A 20,464-nucleotide genomic window follows, 5' to 3' on the forward strand; every position below is an offset into this window, starting at 1 on the left:
AACAAATTAATGGAGAGCTCTGCCCGGCTGCGTTCATGGACCTGCAAAAACTTCTGAATTTAGAGAGGACACACACACACATTTAAATAAAAAAAAAAAAGAAAAGGAAAAAAAAAGGTTTTTAGTATTGTATATAATAATACCATAGTACTACAGCCCCCTAATTCCCGCCAATATTTAAATATGCTTAAATGCCCCTCCAAATGTATAGATAAAAGGCAATTTCTCTGTTGACTGTGATAATTTTTTTTAAGTGTGGAAATAATAGTTTTTTTTGAATGGTTATCTCCTTGCAATGTTATGCTAGATTTCTGTCACAGCTAGCTAGCAAGCATACATTCCATGCATTAGCTAGCAAACAGCCCATATATTCTGACCATGTCACACTTGCTAGCTTTGCGTAAAGTTAAGATACGTTAACTTCCCTCTTACTTGTTGATGGGAAACTTATTTTTGTAACACCATACCAATTATTTGTACCAGAACTGCCACGTTAATTGTGTAAATCAGTTATATTTTTCTAAAGGTGGTCAGTAATTGCATGGATTTTTGGAGAAAACAGGGCAATTTGAGATTGCTAATCAATCAACCAATACTAATGTCAGCTATCGTAGCTTGGTTACCTGTAATATGCCACAAACTAACCCACCAACCAACAATAGTGCTTATGGACATGTTCAATTCATGTTATTGTCTTTATTACATTATATTTGTCAAATAGCCCACGTGAAGTCTGAGTTAAGTGAGTGTTTTTGGGAAGTTGGACAGATTTGGTCCTACCCAATATTAACTCATAATACAGAGAGGTATAAATCCAAGTTGTTTGCTTTAGACATTTGTAGAGGCATGTACAAAACACAGCACTCATTCAAGCAGCTTGTGGTGGTCCAGCACTTCAAGAAAACCCTTTATGCTACCATTCTTTCCTGTTACCATTTCCTTGTTGTAATATTATATCTCCCAAATGTCCCTGCAGCAGTCGGAGCTGTCATCAGAAGAGCGTTCAGAGCGCTACGGCCCACTGCAGCAGCACCGCAGGGCTGTGGCCTCTCTCAACAAACAGATCCAGCAGAAGACTAAACAACTGGATGAGGTCAGCAGCTCATTGTGGTTCACTGTGTAGTCCACTCACACCACGCTGTGTCAAACACTTCATTACAGCTAGAGCCTCTGTGATCCTGAAGTGTTCTATCTATACAGGAATTTGTTGGTGGCATCACAGAAACAAGCATGTAGTTTTTATACATTTATTGTAACTACAGGATCCACATGTAGAACAAAGGGCAGAAGACTTCTTACAGAGAAGACGATAAATGCAGCACTTCCATATGCAGTCAGCATCACTTAGCTGTTGTAACACAAAATGAACACCTTAGAATGTGTAGTGTGTAATGAACTATAATGTACAGCAGTTAAAAGGGAAGGTGTGGTAATTATCAATAACACAATTTATTTCTTTTGACAGCTACAAGCAAACCATGCAGAGGTGAAATCCGGCTGTGACAATGCGAAGAGAAAACTGATTGAGGTAGGACAAGGCTAAAATTGTGTGGATGGGGTGTATCTTTGCAATATACTTGGTGTGAATGTTCCATCTGCGTCCCACTGCAGGAAAATCACGGGGGGTTATTTTGCTTGTTTATCAATAAATATCATTTACATGCCACTGTATCTTGCACCGTGTAATGTTGTATTGTGCTTATTGTTAATAAATAAAGCTGCCTACTGAGCGGATATTTAATACATTGCAGGCACGGCGTTATGGGTGGGCCTGACAGTCTTAGGCCCACCCACTTTTCGACAGGCCCACCCTAAACTTTTCTTCAAAAAAATAAAAAGTTTTTAAAATATTTTAATTTTGTCATGAATGATTCAAAATCAGCTAATAATCACATAATTTGTGCTAATGTAGTCTAAAAGATTAACACAATACAACAATACTATCGACTATGCCAGAGTATAATAAAAAATAATCCCTGTACTGCGCCTATAGCAGGCTAATATATTGTTACTCACCACTAGACATCTTTACAGAAGAATGTGCGTCTGTTATTCTGATTGCTGGCAAAGGCATCGATGATTTTATCTGCGTCCAGATCTTTGGTCCTCCTGGTGTTTATGGTCAAGAATGCCAGGTTACTGTTGCGTGTATCACCACTGCTGTTCCTCAGGTATGTCTTCAAACGTCGAAGGCAAGAGGTGCTGCGCTCGGGCAGGACCTACCGTAAATAATGTATTATCGGCACCCGATAATACATAAATAATAATACCACCAGATAATGTCACACAGTTGAACAAAAACAATTTTATTCAGTGACAGTGAAAAAATGAAATTTTGTTTGTGCATTTCTTGGGGGTGCTATGGGCTTCTTTGGGGGTGATGAAGCACCTCCAAGCTCCCCCCAGCGCCGCCTAGTGCTCTTCTTTGGTCAGAACCAAGGAGAGCAATCGTGGGTAGGTCCGTCCTATGCACTGAAACGTCATTAAATGCAATCAAATATTTAAGGAGCATCAAGCAATTAAAGTCTGTCTAAAGCAAGCACAGGTAATATGGCAGTATATCAGTCAGTCATTATTATTAAGTCAAACAGTCATGTACTAACGTTTGTAATTTAAGGCCCACCCACAATTGGTCTGGCCCATCCAAAACTGAAATCTTGGTGCTGTGCCTGATACATGGTATCACATCCATGCATAGATGTATAATAATACTTAGATACTAGATTCCAAGATGGCGCCTGTTCATTCCAATAGAGTTGCTCACTGGATGCATACGCCAAAAAAAGTTTTTAGCTTCTGGGTTTACATCTGTGGTGGGTGGCCCACTGAATCTGTGCAGTAGTGTTTCTCCTGCTGGCCCTGCCCTCAAGTCCCCACCCAGCTCATAGACTTTACATTAGCAGGATGTCACAGATTTTTAAATCCATTTTCTTGGCTCCAGGAACGTTTAACATATAAAACCGTATTGGATAAAAAATAAAAAAAATAAAAAAACATCATAGAAACACTTACCATTGACCTTGTTTGTGGTTTTAGGGGTCATGTCAACAGTTTTACAGATGTCTCTTTCATAATGGTGGTCTATGGGGAAAATGCTTTTTGGGCTGAATGGGATTTTTTGGGGGGACCTGCATCCATGCCACTATAGACTAGTGTTGTCACAATACCAAAATCTTTGTTTCGGTACCAATACCAATATGAATTTCGATACTTTTCGATACTCTTCGGTACTTTTCCTAAGGAAAAGTCCTTTTGGATACAAACCTTTAGAACAATAAATAGTAGGGGTGTAACGGTACCAAAAAAATCATGGTTCGGTAAGTACCTCGGTACGGACGTCACAGTTTGGTAACTCAAATGTTCCACCAAGTTTGTGTTGTCTCCCTTTGCGAGGCAGACTTTCTCTTGTCTTTTTTCACATGCGCCAGCTGCGAATGTTGATACAGGTGTTGTCATACACACCACTTGTGCAATCTGTGCTCCAATAGGAACAAGAAAGGCGTTTGTGTGCATAATTGAGTAAAATAAATTAACTAATAATGAAGTGAATCAATTTCAAAGTACCGGTATTTTCCAAATGCAGTATAGTACCGTTTGGAATACTCTAGTACCACGGTACTATTTTAGTACCGGTATACCGTGCAACACTACTATAGACACAAATCCAATGACTGCTTTGTGAGTTCCGCCATCTTGCACCACCATTACTGCGATCGCAATCATCTCATTTTACTCAGCTAAGTAATGACAGACCTTGGCATAAAATGTAGACATCATTGACTGTCTGTGAAATAACACTTAAAGGGGCAATAAGCAAAATCGTTTCACCGCTAGGTTCGTTGTTGTGCACTGCATGTAGAGCAAAACAAAGTGTGTCATGAGCCACTCCTCCCTCTACCTCTGCTCTCCACCCCACTCGCATCGTCTGTGCAGCCAAGCACCGCAGCATCTCCACGGACTATTACGTCCAGTCGGTCCCGGTGTTTCTCCCACAGGCTCGGTGCTCCAGTTGGATCCAAACGGAGAGCCGGAGCTAACGTTAGCTGGGAAGCTAGCGGAGGCTAACTGGCTTTGCCGGCAGCTGAGTGAAGTGGAGCCTGAGGAGGAAGCACCGGTTAGCCCCCGCTAGCTGGCTGTGCTGGCAGCTGAGTGAAGTGGAGCCTGAGGAGGAAGCACCGGTTAGCCCCGCTTTCACTGCAGGCAGATTCACTCGCCACAGGCGCGAGGAAATAAAACCTAAACAGCCAACTTAGTTTGGCTTAGTTTAGCAGTTAGTGATGTCTCGGTCTCTGCTGTGTTTAGCTATTTCCCTGCTTTCCTGTTAGCGTTAGCACTAGTCGGCTGCCATGCTAACGTTCCTACTCTTCTCTGTGAGACCGTGAGCGCTCCCGGCTCACGAAGAAGAGAGGAATGTTAGCGTTAGCTCCCAGAGTTAGCACTAGAGCTACTACGGCTACTGGAGTAGCTTGCAGCTATGGAGCGCTTCTACCAGCTCTTCTCGTCACTGAGCCTCGCCTCCATTTCAGCAAATATATTGCATTTATTACAGGTACCATCATCATTGAAGTAGGCAGGGAAATAACTAAACACAGCCAGCAGGCTGCCCGCCGGGCTACATTTTACAATGCTAATTGCAAATGTTAGCTGGGCTGCCGGGCTACTCACCTAACAGAACCGTAACACATTCACATGAACGTACATGAACGCGCAGCCGGACCGGCTTGTAAACAGTGGGCTGGAGATCAACACAGAGAGAGGGTGTGTGAGGTCATGCTATACTCCAGATCACTCCTATAAAACCTAGAGGTTATGGTCTTTCAGTTTAAAGGGTGGTGTTTCTATGTAGCATTACTTTTAACAACATCAGGAAGAACCTGTGCAGTTCTCAACTGTTCCAACAGTAGTGGCAAACTGTAAAATTTGGAAAAAAAACTGATCATGGAGCAAGTAACATCAGCTAAGTGAACACTGCTAAGCCACCGTAGCTAACGTTTGTAGGCTAATGTACATTTGGCTGTAGTGGGCCCACAGAATAAACAAAATTGATTAACTGTGGTGTTATTGTAAATTCAGAGAAACAACACTGGAGACAGCTTAGGGTAGTGAAATGACCATTCACTTCATGGGCAACAGCTCTGGTGGACATCCCTGTAGTCAGCCAATGGCACTCTCCCTCAAAACTTGGGACATCTGTGGCATTGTGTTGTGCGACCAAACTGCATATTTTAGAGTATCCTATTATTGTGACCATCCCAAGGCACACCTGTGTAGTAATGATGCAGCTTAATCAGGATCTTGATATGTCACACCTGCCAGGTGAATAGATTATCATGAAAAAGAAGAAGTGTTCACTAACACAGATTTTAACAAATTCGTGGCCAAATTTGGGGCGAAATATATTTACTGAGTGCATATAAAATATGTCTTAGATGTTTAACTTAAGTCTGTGAAGAATGGGAGCAAAAACAGAAGTTTTGCATTTTAGTTTTTGTTCAATGTGTATATGAATATATCTAGTGTATATGAAGAGGCTGTGTGTGCTGATATGTCGCCTGTTTCTCATAAATGCCAAAGGCATACAGTATCTCACATAAGTGAGTACATCCCTCCCATTTTTGGAAATATTTTATTATATCTTTTCATGGGACAACACTATAGAAATGACACTTTGATATAACTTAAAGTAGTCAGTGTACAGCTTGTATAGTAGTATAGATTTACCTTCCTCTGAAAATTATTCAAAACACAGCCATCAACATCTAAACAGCTGGCAACATAAGTGAGTACACCCCACAGTGAACATGTCCAAATTGTGCCTAAAGTGTCAATATTATGTGTGCCAACCATTATTATCTAGTACTGCCTTAACCCTTTTGGGCATGGAATTCACCAGAGCTCACAGGTTGCTTCAGGAATCCTCTCCCACTCCTCCATGATGACATCATGGAGCAGATGGATGTGAAGACACCTTGCACTCCTCCACCTTCAGCTTGAGGATGCCCCACAGGTGCACAGGTGAGTTTAGGGCTGGATACATACAGTTGTCTTGGTGCTCTTCACCAAGGTGCCACACATGCTGAAAGAGCACCAAGACAACTGTCCCTTGCCTACAGTCAAGTATAGTGGTGGCAGCATCATGGTTTGGGGCTGCATGAGTGCTGCCGGCTCTGGGGAGCTCGGTTCATTTAGGGAAACATGAATTCCAAGCAGAGCATGATCGCCCCTCTTCGGAAACTGAGTCGCAATGGAGTTTTCCAACATGATAATGACCCAAAACACACTTAGTAGATGACAACTGCCTTGCTGAGGAAGCTGAAGGTGATGGACTGGCCAAGTATGTATCCAGCCCTAAACTCACCTGTGCACCTGTGGGGCATCCTCAAGCTGAAGGTGGAGGAGTGCAAGGTGTCTTCACATCCATCTGCTCCATGATGTCATCATGGAGGAGTGGGAGAGGATTCCTGAAGCAACCTGTGAGCTCTGGTGAATTCCATGCCCAAAAGGGTTAAGGCAGTACTAGATAATAATGGTTGGCACACAAAATATTGACACTTTAGGCACAATTTGGACATGTTCACTGTGGGGTGTACTCACTTATGTTGCCAGCTGTTTAGATGTTGATGGCTGTGTTTTGAGTAATTTTCAGAGGAAGGTAAATCTATACTACTATACAAGCTGTACACTGACTACTTTCAGTTATATCAAAGTGTCATTTCTATAGTGTTGTCCCATGAAAAGATATAATGAAATATTTGCAAGAATGGGAGGGGTGTACTCACTTATGTGAGAAACTGTATTTCTCCTAAGGGAGACCTAAAGGTTGATCCCATCTTAAAATATCTGAAGCCCACGAGACAGTTTCATATTTGTTATCATCTGTATTATATTGGCAGACACATGGAACTATTTATAACTGAACGTGAAGGACGAGCAGAGCGGGTTGTCCACTATTCAGAATATCAGCAGTCAATCCCCAGCTCCTCCAGTCCACATGTTGAAGTATCCTTGAGCAGGATACTGAACCTCAAAATGCTCCTGATGGCTCTTCCATCAGTGTGCGAGTGACCAGTGTATGAATTTGTGTGTGTATGGGTGAATGTGACATGTTGTGTTACAGCCCCTTAAGTGGTCCAAAGACTAGAAAGGCACTATACAAGTGCAGGTGGTCTGTTTACCAGTTTTTTGGAGGGTTTTTTGCCAAACAAAAGCATTTGTGTGTCTCCCCAGGCTACAGAGCAGTCGGAGAAACTGGAGAAAGAGCTGAAGTCTTTAGATGAGGTGGAGGAGCAGGCTGACAGCAGGTGAGTGGTGGAGGCTAATTATCTCTGACTTCTTTGTGTCATTTAATCCTCATGACACAGTGGATCTCCCTCTGTGATTAGTGTCAGTCCTCAGGGTTTATTTCCTCCTCCATCCCCAACAGCTGCCTGCTTGTCTTTAGAATTGTTTAAGACCCTGGAATCTCTGCAGTTTAAGAGTTCAAAGAATCATTGAGCTCTCAGTGTTATAAAATAATTTTACATCATTCAGTTATACAGTCCGAATTTGGGTCGAAAGTTGGGATCAGGCCAAGTGCTGTGCCCTCTGAGATGTTGACCATCTTGCTTATGGACACTTGAGCAATATTGGCTGTACACACAGGCCATTTCAGGAAAGAAACCTCTGATCTTTGATTAATGGGACAGTCCATCTAATTATGTTTTGCTCTGTTGAACAGCTTGCTGGAGAAGCTGAGGGCTCTGGTGACAATGAATGAGAACCTGAAGCAGCAGGAGCAAGAGTTCCGCACACACTGCAGAGTGAGTACATCAACACACACACACATAAACAGACCGGGAATCTATATCCAATGAGTTTTGAAATCCTGCTTGACAGTAAATGGGTACTAATTTTCTGTTAAATGTGAGTCCAGGAAGAGATGGCCCGTCTGCAGCAGAACATTGAGGAACTTAAGACAGCATCAGGACAAAATACAGAGGAGGAGAAGGTTCGTATCTGGTTAGAATTCTGTTCTACATTCACTAATGCAACTTGTATTTTAGCATTTGTCTTATACACATTAAAACATGTACAGATTCTTAATGAGTGTAGCTTCCCCTTGGTTTTGTAATAATTTAACTTTCTCCTCCTTTCTTTTTCTTTTCGTAGGAGAGGAACCAGCTGATAGACAAACAGTACAACACAGACAGAGAGAAACTACTGAAGATCCGTCTGCTCATGGTAACTACTTAACATAACATTACACCAGATTAGATGGAACTGGAGTGATTTCTGTTGGTAACGAGGTCACGGCAGCAGATAACAGACTACAGATAAGAACAAGACAAATACTGCAGGGTTTCCTGCTGGTTTACATATCTTGGAAGATTTCAATGTCCTTGAGAGATGGAAGTAATTCCGTCAAATATTATCTGTGACGGACATACAACACCTGAGTGAACACACTAATTTTACCCCATTTACTGACGAGATGCTATGAGAGGTCACCACAAAATACCATCCATCTCTGCCAAAGCAGCACTCAAACATTGTTCCAAATGAGTCCGCACAGAGTTTGAAAGAGAGACTAAATAAGTAATAAATATATAAAAAGAAGAAACAACCATAACATTTTCACTGGTCTCCATGCTGCTTTCTACTGTTTACTAACCTGTTCTTTGGCCTGTCCATGACGTTTGATCGTGACACACCAGTTAAAAAAAAAAAAAAAAATTACTGAAAGACATACTAGTCTACTGGTAATGGGAAAGGGGTTGATCCTGTTTTTACATGTTTGAAAAAGACCACATCCACATGCTAATTTTGGTGGAAAAGGAGTATTAGAGCCCCTGACATGATGTCAAATTACTAAAAAGATTTTTGGATAAATCATATATTGACCAAGGCATGAAACCCTTCACAAGACAGCACATAGACATTCAGCATTAAATGGTTTCACAGTTATTTTGCCCTGTTCTGGTGACAAGGCTCCCCTGTGGGGCCTGAACATGGAGATCACTCAGGACTTCACTCTGTTCAGGCTCGGAGGAACCGTGAGATTGCCATCCTGCAGAGGAAGATTGACGAGGTGCCGAGCCGGGCTGAGCTGACCCAGTACCAGAAGAGATTTATTGAACTCTACAGCCAAGGTGGGATCCTCCTTAATATCTGGTCTAACCAGGGTTGTGATCAATGTCTGCAAAAAGCCAAAACAAAGACATTAAATCTCTGCTAATTCTTGTTGTGCCCTCCAGTTTCTGCAACACATAAAGAGACCAAGCAGTTCTTCACACTGTATAACACGTTAGACGACAAGAAAGTTTATCTGGAGAAGGAGGTAAATCACCACAGCAGTCGTCATTCCCATTGTAATCCCAAATTCTGCTTGAATTTGGCTTTAAATCTAGATTTGTCTGTGACTTTAACAACTCTGACCTATTTGACTATCTATCTACTTTACAAATTTAAAGGGGCAAAAAGCAAAATCGTTTCACCGCTAGGTTTGCTGTTGTGCACTGCCTGTAGACCAAAACAAAGTGTGTCATGAGCCACACCTCCCTCTCCCTCTACCTCTGCTCTCCGGGAGCTAACGCTAACGTTCCTCCTCCTCTTTGTGAGTGAGAGCGATGTTTCAGCCTGGCTACATTTTACAATGCTAATTGCAAATGTTAGCTGGGCTGCCGGGCTACTCACCTAACACAACCGTAACGCCTGACCCATTGCTGGGACCGAGCCGCTAATAACTCAAGCTCCGGATATTAACCCATGCTACGATTGTAACATTAAATTTAACTGAATCGACATAGCAACATGTGGCTAACGTTACTGTAACATTAATTAAAACAGACATTTGACTTTATGTTGTTACTTGTTACTGTTTACTGTTACCTGTCCAGGAGAAGAAGAGCTAGCTCCGAGTCAGATTGTAGCCCCTTTAGCTCTCGCAGTGCTCTCCACCTTGGAAATGCAAGGCCAATGTTAATACGAGTTCTGTCCCTTTCTTTATCCGACAACTTCTTCGCCATGACCGTTGTTTCTTTAGAGGTAATGTCGGATCCTGGTCGTCTTCAGGTGAACGTTTTGTTCCGTTCTCTGCCATTTCGCTTCGAAAATATGCGCTTCCATTGCTCACTGGCTGTAGCCTTTTATAGGGAGGGAGGGCCAAGGGCTCCGAGAGGAGGGAGGAGGCACCGATTCACATGAACGTACATGAACGTGCAGCCGGACCAGCTTGTAAACAAAGGGCTGGAGATCAACACAGAGAGAGGGTGTGCGACGTCATGCTATACTCCAGATGAAATTACACCTCTAGTTCTTCACATAGCGATTTTTTAATTCCTTCAATCATGAAATGATGAATTTCCGCTTATTGCCCCTTTTAAGGTGAAAGTCACCAGCAGACAAATGTGTGTTCTTAATATTTATGAGGGAATCTCTCTCATCTCTGTAGGTCAATCTGCTGAATTCCATTCACGACAACTTCCAGCAGTAAGTATGAATACACTTGTCTGCTGTAGTTTCTTTTGTTTTATTTGATATGAACATGCCAGTAGCATTAGAACTGTACATTTATGCACAAGAATCAGATGTGCTGTGTTTAGCATTTGTAGCAAAACCCTAATTTACAAAACCTGTCCTCAGGAGGCTTTTTTCAAAGTTAACATGGTTAAAATGAAAAGAAAATACATGCAGACAAAATATAAAATACTGGTGTGTCTACTGTATGTTTGTAATATGATACACTGACTGTCTCTGCTACGCGATCACATAAAATACATCAGTGTGTTTCTCAGCTCCGTTGAGTGAATAAGCTCTAACCTGCTGTGCTATGGTCCAGGGCCATGTCGTCTTCAGCAGCAAAGGAGCAGTTCCTTAGACAGATGGAGCAAATAGTGGAGGGAATCAAACAGAGTCGCATCAAGGTACAACTCTATTAAAGAATAATTCCGTTTGGTACTACTTGGGTTTTAATGTATTTTATAAATTGGCTATTATTTCTGTGGTTACTGTACTCAACGGGTCAAATGCTGAGATGTGGGAAGATTGTGACATTGCTGAATGGAACGGAGCAACTCGAGCAGTCACATGATGAAACAATTGTTCTAGCATAATAAAATGGAATCATCTAGAGACCAAATTCTAACAGTCTTTTCATCAGTTTTTTACAAGCTGCTGCAGCATGTGTGTGACACCTGCTTCCTGCTCATCTGCTTTTCCAGATGGAGAAGAAGAAGCAGGAAAACAAAATGAGGAGAGATCAGCTGAATGACGAGTACCTGGAGCTGCTGGACAAGCAGAGGCTTTACTTCAAAACTGTCAAGGACTTTAAAGAGGTGAGAAAAAAGATAAGTATTAGCTGTGCTTCATTAGATATGGAAGAATGAAAGAAGGTTAGGTTACTAAAAGGTACAATGAGAGGCTGTTTAAAGTCACACTGTTTCACACTTCCAAGAGCACACCTTTTATAATAAAAGTAGAGGGCAACCAATCACTTAACATATTTTAAGGATATATTCTATATATATTGGTTAGCTTATTGATTTGAATGGGGTGGACACACTTATTGTAACACAATATAAACTGCAGCCTCCAAAATCATCATAACATTGAATCAACACCGCTCTAACATTTTAACAATTTAAGTACAATGCGATATGGTAGGTAGACTGGTGCAGACTCTTTGAAACAGAAGTGTTGTATATTAGGACTAGGGGTCGCGTTAACCGGATATTCTCAGTCATTGACCGTTTTTTTACATCAATGACCGGAAAATCTGAAGGCCGTCAGTCATTTTGACCGGTTGCAATTACCACCCCTGCCCACTTGGCGATGGAGTGCACAGTCATTGGTTTAAGTGGCTGGCGTTTTCACACTGCAGAGGAAAAAGTCATTCATCTGCTTCATGTAGCATTGTTGACATAACGGCCTGGACACACCGGACGCAGAACCGAGGCACGGCGCCCAGCAGCGGAGGCAGTTTTCAATCGGCGCCCATGTTAACCTATCTGACTGTCCACACAAGCCGCTGAGCAGAGCGGAGCGGCGTGCCCACGGAGGCAGCGCTTCAGTTCGGCATCTGGTCTATTTTTCATGCGAGCCGCGAGCGCTTCTGTCAAGCTGGATAGAGCGGATCGTACCAAACAGGAAGTCGGACACAGAAAAGACGAGAGAATCCGGCCAATTTTCAAAATAAAACAACAGCACGCACTGAGGTATTTAAAATAACACAACAGTGCATAACCGAACACATTTTTCAATACCCTAATCATTTCATTACAATTTTAATTTTGTGTCACCGAGCCTACAGACATAACTACATAACGCCCTGGACACACTGGACGCGTTAGTGACACGTTAGTGCCGCGTTAGTGCCGTCCGGTGTGTCCAGGGCGAAAGCCTAATGGCACGAGTGTGTGGATGTCTGTTCATCTTTTCGTTCATGTCCTTATTAATGCACACTTTATAACTTGCTTGTTGGATTTATTAAAAATGAACGAATGAAAACTAAATGTCTTTGAATATCTTTATTATCATTTAAAAACGAAAATTAAAATGACCGGTAAAAATAGATTATGACCGGATTTTTATGACCCTGTCGGTCAAAATGACCGGCGACGAAAAAGTCTAGTGCAACGTCTGATTAGGACATACAAAAATAGCTGGATTATTACCATAGATACAGTCTGTATTTATGGAAATGCCCACAAAACGTCACATCCTTTTACGCCGAGGGGAAAAACAAAATGTTTGCTACCATGCTGAAGAGTTGCTGTGTGTCTGCAGGACAAATTAACTTACGAATCCAGAGTTAAAGGGTATTTTTAACCTGGCCTATATTTTCCCATGTTTCTGTGTTTAAGTGACTAATGGGAGCAACATTTTTTGAAGTTGGTCCAGTATACTGATAGAGCAGCGACCATGCTAAGGAAACACTCAAGGCATGTTTGCACCGTCAGTGTACATCCACTAAAAGTACTTGTTTTTGCCTCTGACTGGCTCAGATTGTTATTCTAAGTGTCTGACAACATTATTAAAGGGTCCCTACAGAGCCAGACCTTTTTGTTAAAGAGCCCCAAAATTGCCATCGTCAAACCCACCAGACTCCTTTTAAATAATCAGTAATTTCCTTTCAGCAGAAAACAAACTTAATTCAAAGTTGACAGAAACAAAATAAAACTCACAGAAGTCATCTTGGTTTGACTTTCCACACTTCTGAAAATCTTTAACTCTGGTTTGGTCTAATAAACCTTTAATTCACATGTGAAAATATGCTGGCTCTATACACGCTTAAATTACTGTTTATTTGGATTCTGCTAGGTTTTGTGATAACAATTTTGTGGCTGTTTCCTGTTAAACAAAAAGGATCTAACACTTTGTCCAAACAGTATTTGATTGTTTAGCCACTGGTAAAAACTGGAGCTGTAGTTCTTGAGGTCGCAAATCCCTGCATGGTAATGTTATAGCACATCGTCAAAACCTAGGCTAATGGTGTTGAGTAATGTTAGCTCTGCTGTAGAGAAAAGGATCATGACATGAGCTGTAGTGAGCAACACAAAGCATTGAAGGACTCTAGAACACAGCAACTACAATAGAGCCTGACTGGTATTAGACAACAGGGTTAAGTCTATATCTTATCCAGCTTGAAAACTCAGTGGAATAGTAAATGTTTTCTGCATTACAAACTGTCATAACTTTTCTCCGCCTGGCACATAAATGTGTGTTAATTTATGACCTAAAGATGAACCGTAAACCCACAAACCAGAGCTGAAAGTTTCCTGTAATGACCATCACTGACAGCCTACTTGCTGGTGGTTATATTGAATGTCATTTCCAGGAATTATCACAATATAAAACAATATTTGTGTTTAAAAAGTACAAATGACAGAAAGACATTAAGTATTCACCTATCTTTTAAGTGGTTACATCTGAAGTATGGTCACATGCGCACAGCTGATATCCTGTGTGGTTTGTTTCCATGAGCGCACAGCCTGACCGGTACAGTGGTTTGTTTACATGACAAAACAGAATTGCATATTTAAAAGATTCAGTGTGGACAGAGAGGCACTTGCCTGCCGTTAGGACACATTATTAGGCCTACATATTAGCAGAGAGAAATATTTTTACTGGACATTATGACCGGAGAGATTTAACTATGTCACACTTAAACAGATTTTCCTGCTCAAAAGCTGAATAATTGAAACCCTGAGCACTGATGATAAAGTTGCTGCTGCCTGAGAGACACAGAGGCAGAGATAAAGAGAGGGGAAAAGAAGATCAAAGTTGGATTATTGCACATCTCTGAAAGTTCATAACTTGCGATATTTTCTAACAAGCTTACTGCTCAGAATGCAATGCACCATGACATCACTGCCTGTTCTCTGTACTGTCTAGCAGTCTGACTCCACTGGTGAAAATGTGAGTGAGCACAAAATTTATTGGTGAGCAGATATCAGCCAACATGTATCGTGATTATTATCACACTACTTAAAAAATTAAGCATTGCCTCATTTCTGTTGGTTTGTTGACCTGAGATAAAAGTCTGTGTATGACATATGGTGATGTAACATGATGTAACAGTAATGATGAATGTCTTTTTTTTTTTTGTGTGTGTGTGTGTGTGTGTGTCACCAGGAGTGCCGGAAAAATGAAATGTTGTTGTCCAAACTCAGAGCGAAAGGAGCCTCGTAACCCTGGAACCGCTGTTGCTAAACTGTTGTTGATTGAAAGGAAATATGTCATCTGTATGATGATGACAAATTGATCACAGATTAATTTTAAATGTATGGAGTTTTATTAACATTCCAGACTTTGTTTCATCATTCTTCTTTATGACTTGCATCTAAAACCCTGCGAGAGGGTGCTCATTACATGTGCTAAATCCTGCCAACTGAAAAACAGAACTGGCTTTAAATTGATTAAGTCAAAAGAGGCTCATAAGTGCTTCACATATGTTGGCTGAACCTTAAGCTTCACCACAGTGATCACAAATGACTGTACCTCACTTTCTTAGCATCGAGTCAGTCTGTCCTCTCAAAAATTGTTGAATTTTCAAAAGAACAATATGTAGGAGCCCCATAATAATCCTGTAAATCATAACAGTGTGTTTAATGAATGAATGATAAATGTTGCACTTAGGGACTGAACCAAAAGGAGCTTAAATGTCAGATCTAATGATAACTTGACTAACATTTACTTTCCACCTTTTAGAGCTGTCTAGGCAGCTGTGCTAGCTGTAAAACATCCCCCTGTTCTCATGTTGATCATAAAGTGGAGCTTTCACTCAGAGAACAGAGACCTATCCCCACTCCATCATCACATTCGATGTATGGAGTTTCCTATTGCAGCTTTAAATATTGCTCTTTGTATATTAAGTTCTTTGCCAATAATGCTATTCTTATGTGCCTCTTAAGTTTGAATTCACATCATTCTTAGATCTGCCTTTGTCACTATCCAACAACTACTGTTTCATGAATAAAAATTGAAATGCCTTCACTGTTACTCATTTCAGGTAAGATGTGGTCTGTCAGACACTGTGTGCTGACTAAAGACAGTGCATCACATGTCACCAGACTGTTGTCAAAACTCATATGATGACTCTTGAAAGGAAACATCCTATGTATCAAAGCTCTTCAAATCTCCTGTTGCAGATGTACAAGGTGGCAAAATAAACATCTGTTCCAACAGTGAACTGTATTCTCACCAGTCCAACAAAATCATGCAAAGTGTATGCCAGCCAAAGAATATGACCATAATTTCTTAAAATCTAACATTTCACAGTCATGGTGAATTAGATGGTGGTTAACCCAGCAGAGTCAACAACAACATGACAGTTTTTAAATGTCACACCAGGGCCCTATTTCAGAAAGCAGGACTGGTGAAAACTCTGAGTATGTTAAGCCTGCGATGAGGCAAACTCTGACTTTTTCGTTTCACAAAGCCATTTCAGCGTAACCCTGAGTCAGTTACTATGGCAACATACTCTGTGAAGCAAACCTGCTGGCTGGCAGGTTTGCTTCATCTAAGCCTGGGGCTGATCACCCGCTGAGCGTGTAGTAGGAAAGAGAAACATTGCATGTCCTTTAGTGAATGAAGTTGTGGATGTTGAGGCAGAATTTATTCGGGGGCTGTTGCGTCAGGAGAAGGTGATTAGACCCCGTTTGGATGTCTTCTCTGAGGAGTGTCTATGTGAAAGATACAATTTCACCTCACACTCTATCATTTATCTTAACAATCTGTGTCACCCAGATATATCAAATATTACACATCGTGGATTTGCATTATCATCGGAGCAAATTTTATGCATTGCCCTTGGTCTCTTCAGCAGCGGCTGTTTTCTTTATGACATCAGAGATACTGATCACATCAGCAGGACAACAGTTTGTTGGGCTGTGAGAAAAGTGACTCTGGCTCTGAAAAGACTTGCCCATTTTTGTGGTTTTCCCTGGGCATAAATCAGAAAGGATCATCAAAGAGTAAATCCACAGAATTGCAGGGTTGTCTGTGTTAATAAAAAATTAATCTACGTGGATACATTATGCAATGATTTATGAATACTTTTAATATTTTCAAAGATTTCCGCGGTGCAATGGGCTGCTTTTATGGGATACAGCGAATTACATTAAAATATATGAACATCGTTAAGAAAAAAAATGTTTCTATATTTTCTGTATATTAGACACATTAATGCATCACATAACATCACGTCACATTACCTATTAATACGCTATTAAACTGCAGCAGCCATATTATATTTATTTTATTTATTTTATTTTTTGAAGACATGCTCAAAGTCTTAATTTGCTGTCATTAAAATTCAGTTGGGATGAAATAAGTGGCTCAGCTTTTAACTCTGCTTTCTGCCAGTCCAAAGACATGATATTTAATGTTCAAACTCATAAACTTAATTGTGTCTCATTTTGTTTTGTTTTTACACTCGTTCTTAATTTGATGCCTGCAACATGTTACAGAAATGTTGTGACAGAGACATGTTTCCCACTGTATCACATATTAACAACACTGTGTTTTGGAACTGGGGACACTAATTGTTGAAATTTTGAAAATGAAATTCTTTCCCATTTTTGCTTGATTTACGACTTAAGCAGCTCAACAGTACGAGGTCTCCATTGCTGTATTTTGTGCTTCATAATGCTCCACACATGTTCAGGTCTGGACTACAGGTAGGTGAGTCTAGTAGGCTACCTGGCTGTTGATGACTTGTGGGAGGAGCTGATGATGATGTTGCACGTGCAACCCACTGGCGGTGGACCAACAGCTGATAGCAGGAATGAGCAGCTAGTAGCAAGAGGGAAACACCTGAAGATGACCAGCTGGGGAGACAAGGAATTGCGTGCCCTCCTTGCCACTTTATTAGCATGCTTCATGGAACAGGTCTCAAGGCTTCAGTGTAAACATTAAGTGGTGAAAACAAAAAAGCTTGTTAACTACAAGCACCATCATCTATTGACAAAACAAGATCCATTAAGTAGCTGCTCTGGAGCCTGCCACTGTATCAGATGATACATGCATACATCCAGATGGTCCTCCTTAGAGTCAGAGTTGCACTCCTCTAACATTGTCAGACTCATGATGGACAGTTGTAAAACATTAAGGTTCCAAATCACTGCAGCAGAAACAGACTTTACCAACACATTCTCGCTCCGATCTCGTCACATAGACCTATTGACGTTTTGATCATGGACTTTCTATATCCACATGTTGTTGACGTTCTGGGACACCGTGTCAAGTTCTCCCTTTTCAAGATACACTTCCGTTTTCACAGATTTAAGGTTTACATACAGTCTCTTTCAAAATAAACGCACTGTCGCTACAACACCGCAAATTGATGTTTTTTTTCCTTCAACGACAAACACATGGTTGGCTTTAGGCAACAAAAACGTGGTTAGGTTTAGGCCACAAAAGTGCGTGGTTAGGAAAAAAGAATAGGGTTTGGCTTCAGAATCTTACATGACACAAACACCGCTCTTTATGGTGAATGTCAGTGGTTTTTTTGGACAAAAGCACATGGTTAAGTTTAGGCAACAAAAGGAAGTGGTCAGGTTTAGAAAAAAAGAACAGGGTTTGGCTTTAGAACGTTGGGTGAACGTTGGTGTTTGTTGGACCCATCCACTACCCCTTCCGCCTCTCTTGGACTTTCGCCGCCTTAACTTTTGTCCTTGTCCTGCCCAGTGGCATATCCAGAACATTTTTACTGGGGTGGCCAAGATGGGACACAAAGCTAGTGTGGGGTGGCCATGGCATAGCGAAGTATAATGCCACATACGCAGCCAACCCCGGTTCGAATCCTGGCCGGAGGACCATTGCTGCATGTCACATCCCCTCTCTCTCCCGTGATTTCCTGTCTCATAACTGTCAAATAAAGGTGTCTATGCAGGTAAAAAAATATTTGAAAAAAAAAAAGAGCCTTTTTTTTTAAAATTCCATTTCCACCTATCACAGCCCTCAGGAATCTCTGGTTATTTTAACATGTCGATTTTTAATCAGTAATTATGTTCAGGATAGGGTACAGATATTCTAAGAGCCATTTCCTTATAGTGGATTAAAGTCCTCATCTCTTCACAAGTTAGATTAGGGTAGCAATATTCAACTGCTCGTAACTCATCCTATAGAATAACATTAATTAGTCATCAGCTCATCATCTGTGTCACCTGTATTGTTACCTGTGTTTGCTCTACTAATTGAGGCACCATCTTGTGGTTACATAAAAACACAGCAATCCAGGCAACAGAACAAACCAAAAAATTCAAATCAAAGCTTAATACTTAAAGACAGGCCTTATTAAAAAGTTTATCTGTAAGCAAAAGATAAAATAAGCTTGTAAGGAAAAAAGGAATATTTGTTGTTCTTTACATGCTTAGTTCATGGTACTATTTAGCTTAGATATAATTTGTTGGAGATACTGGAATCTGATTTTTTTGGTTTGTTCTTTGCCAGGTGTGTTTTTATTTAACCACAAGATGGGGCCTAAATTATAAAGCAGACATAGGTAACAATACAGGTGACACAGGTGAAGGCCTGATGACTGAATAATGTCATTATATAGGATGCCTTATGATGTACGAAAAGGGGTCTGCCCATTTTTCCGACAGCCCATTGTTCCGACATCCCATTGTTCCGACCATATTAAACCCATTGTTCCAAAGTCCCGTTGTTCCGAAATCATCATGATGCCCTGTGGTTAAGGTCTGGTTAGGTTTAGGCACAAAAACCACTTGGTTAGGGTCAGGAAAAGATCATGGTGTGGGTTAAAATGAAAAAGAAAGTGGCAAACACATAAGCCGTGAGCCTGCTTCGCCTCAAGCCTTTCCCAGCTGACCCAGAGCTGGTCGCGGCGCACCATCAAGGCCGAAATACGCCCGCCGGGAGCCATTCAGCACCGTGGGAAGCTCGCCACACAACCCCGACCCCAGAGTTAATAACAGGAGGTTATGGTGTTTCATTCTCTCCTCTCTATGACACTTGTATCTCGACCAGTAGCCTACTTTTGTTGCGTTGCTGATCCTCTATGGTACACAAATACAGTAATAATCACATATCGGAACAACGGGACGTCGGACTAATGAGAGGTCGGAACAATGAGAGGTCGAAACAATGCTACAGCACTGTATGAAAATGTGCAAAAAGTGGTTTTCAACCCAGACAGTATTCATGTCCAGGGCCCTGATGAAGGCATAAATTGAAACGTTGGCTTTGACTCAGCGTGCCGTTTTTATCAAGCAGTTCTGCAGTTGACGTTGTCACTGTGACCATCCTCCTGTTTCATTAGCAGCAGCAGCAGCAGATGCGGCGTGCTCATCTCATGGCTGATGGCTCACCTATCAGACCTGTATGGCCATTGGCCAAATGTCCGCTGAGCAGAAATCAGCTCTCACAGCCTCAGTACGACCATTACTGTGTTAGTTAAAAATGTAAAACTGGCCCTAAATCAGCTGACTACCTGTCATCATTGATTGGCAGCATTTCTCTTGTTTCTTTTGTTGACGGACTTGACCAACTACCTATCAGATCTGGGGTGGCCACAGGGGTGGCCAATGAGTTTTCAGGGGTGGCCCCGGCCACCCCAGGCCACCCCTCAAAATCGCCATTGGTCCCACCGCGTTTCCCCTTGATGCCGCTGGGCACCATTAAACTATAGGCTAATGGCGACCAGCTGCGTATCATGCTGATGTTAAAGAACACCTTTTTTCGTTGGTTTCTGACGCAAAAGTCACTGCCCAAGCATCGGATTTTGACGTCTTTGAAGTGAGACCAGGCTCACTTTACAGGGCGTTTCAGCATACAACATCCCTCTGTCCTTGGACCCTCACAGTGGATAAGGAAAAACTCCCCAAAAAAACCTTTAATAGGGAAAATAAATGGTAGAAACCTCAGAATGAGGGGGATCCATCTTCCAGAATGGACAGATGTGCAACAAGTCAGCTTCATAAAGAAATGGTTTTCCCAACGCTTCTGGGATGAACTGGACCTT

At 41.4% G+C, this 20,464-nt stretch overlaps 1 protein-coding gene across 1 annotated transcript in view; it reads left to right on the forward strand.

Moving 5' to 3' along the window:
• ccdc93 (CCC complex scaffolding subunit CCDC93) overlaps positions 1-15,467 on the forward strand; it is a 48,501-nt gene extending 33,034 nt beyond the window's left edge. Inside the window, exons 12-23 of the mRNA XM_033617314.2 lie at positions 977-1,093; positions 1,466-1,528; positions 7,228-7,301; positions 7,718-7,799; positions 7,913-7,987; positions 8,149-8,220; positions 9,020-9,128; positions 9,234-9,316; positions 10,430-10,467; positions 10,817-10,901; positions 11,199-11,312; positions 14,611-15,467. Coding sequence (XP_033473205.1) covers positions 977-1,093; positions 1,466-1,528; positions 7,228-7,301; positions 7,718-7,799; positions 7,913-7,987; positions 8,149-8,220; positions 9,020-9,128; positions 9,234-9,316; positions 10,430-10,467; positions 10,817-10,901; positions 11,199-11,312; positions 14,611-14,667 — 969 coding nt within the window. The 3' untranslated portion in view covers positions 14,668-15,467. The remainder of the gene's footprint in view (positions 1-976; positions 1,094-1,465; positions 1,529-7,227; positions 7,302-7,717; positions 7,800-7,912; positions 7,988-8,148; positions 8,221-9,019; positions 9,129-9,233; positions 9,317-10,429; positions 10,468-10,816; positions 10,902-11,198; positions 11,313-14,610) is intronic.
• Positions 15,468-20,464: the final 4,997 nt, after the last annotated feature.

Source organism: Epinephelus lanceolatus, chromosome 14 (assembly GCF_041903045.1).
Source record: "Epinephelus lanceolatus isolate andai-2023 chromosome 14, ASM4190304v1, whole genome shotgun sequence".
NCBI classification, from domain to species: Eukaryota; Metazoa; Chordata; class Actinopteri; order Perciformes; family Serranidae; genus Epinephelus; species Epinephelus lanceolatus.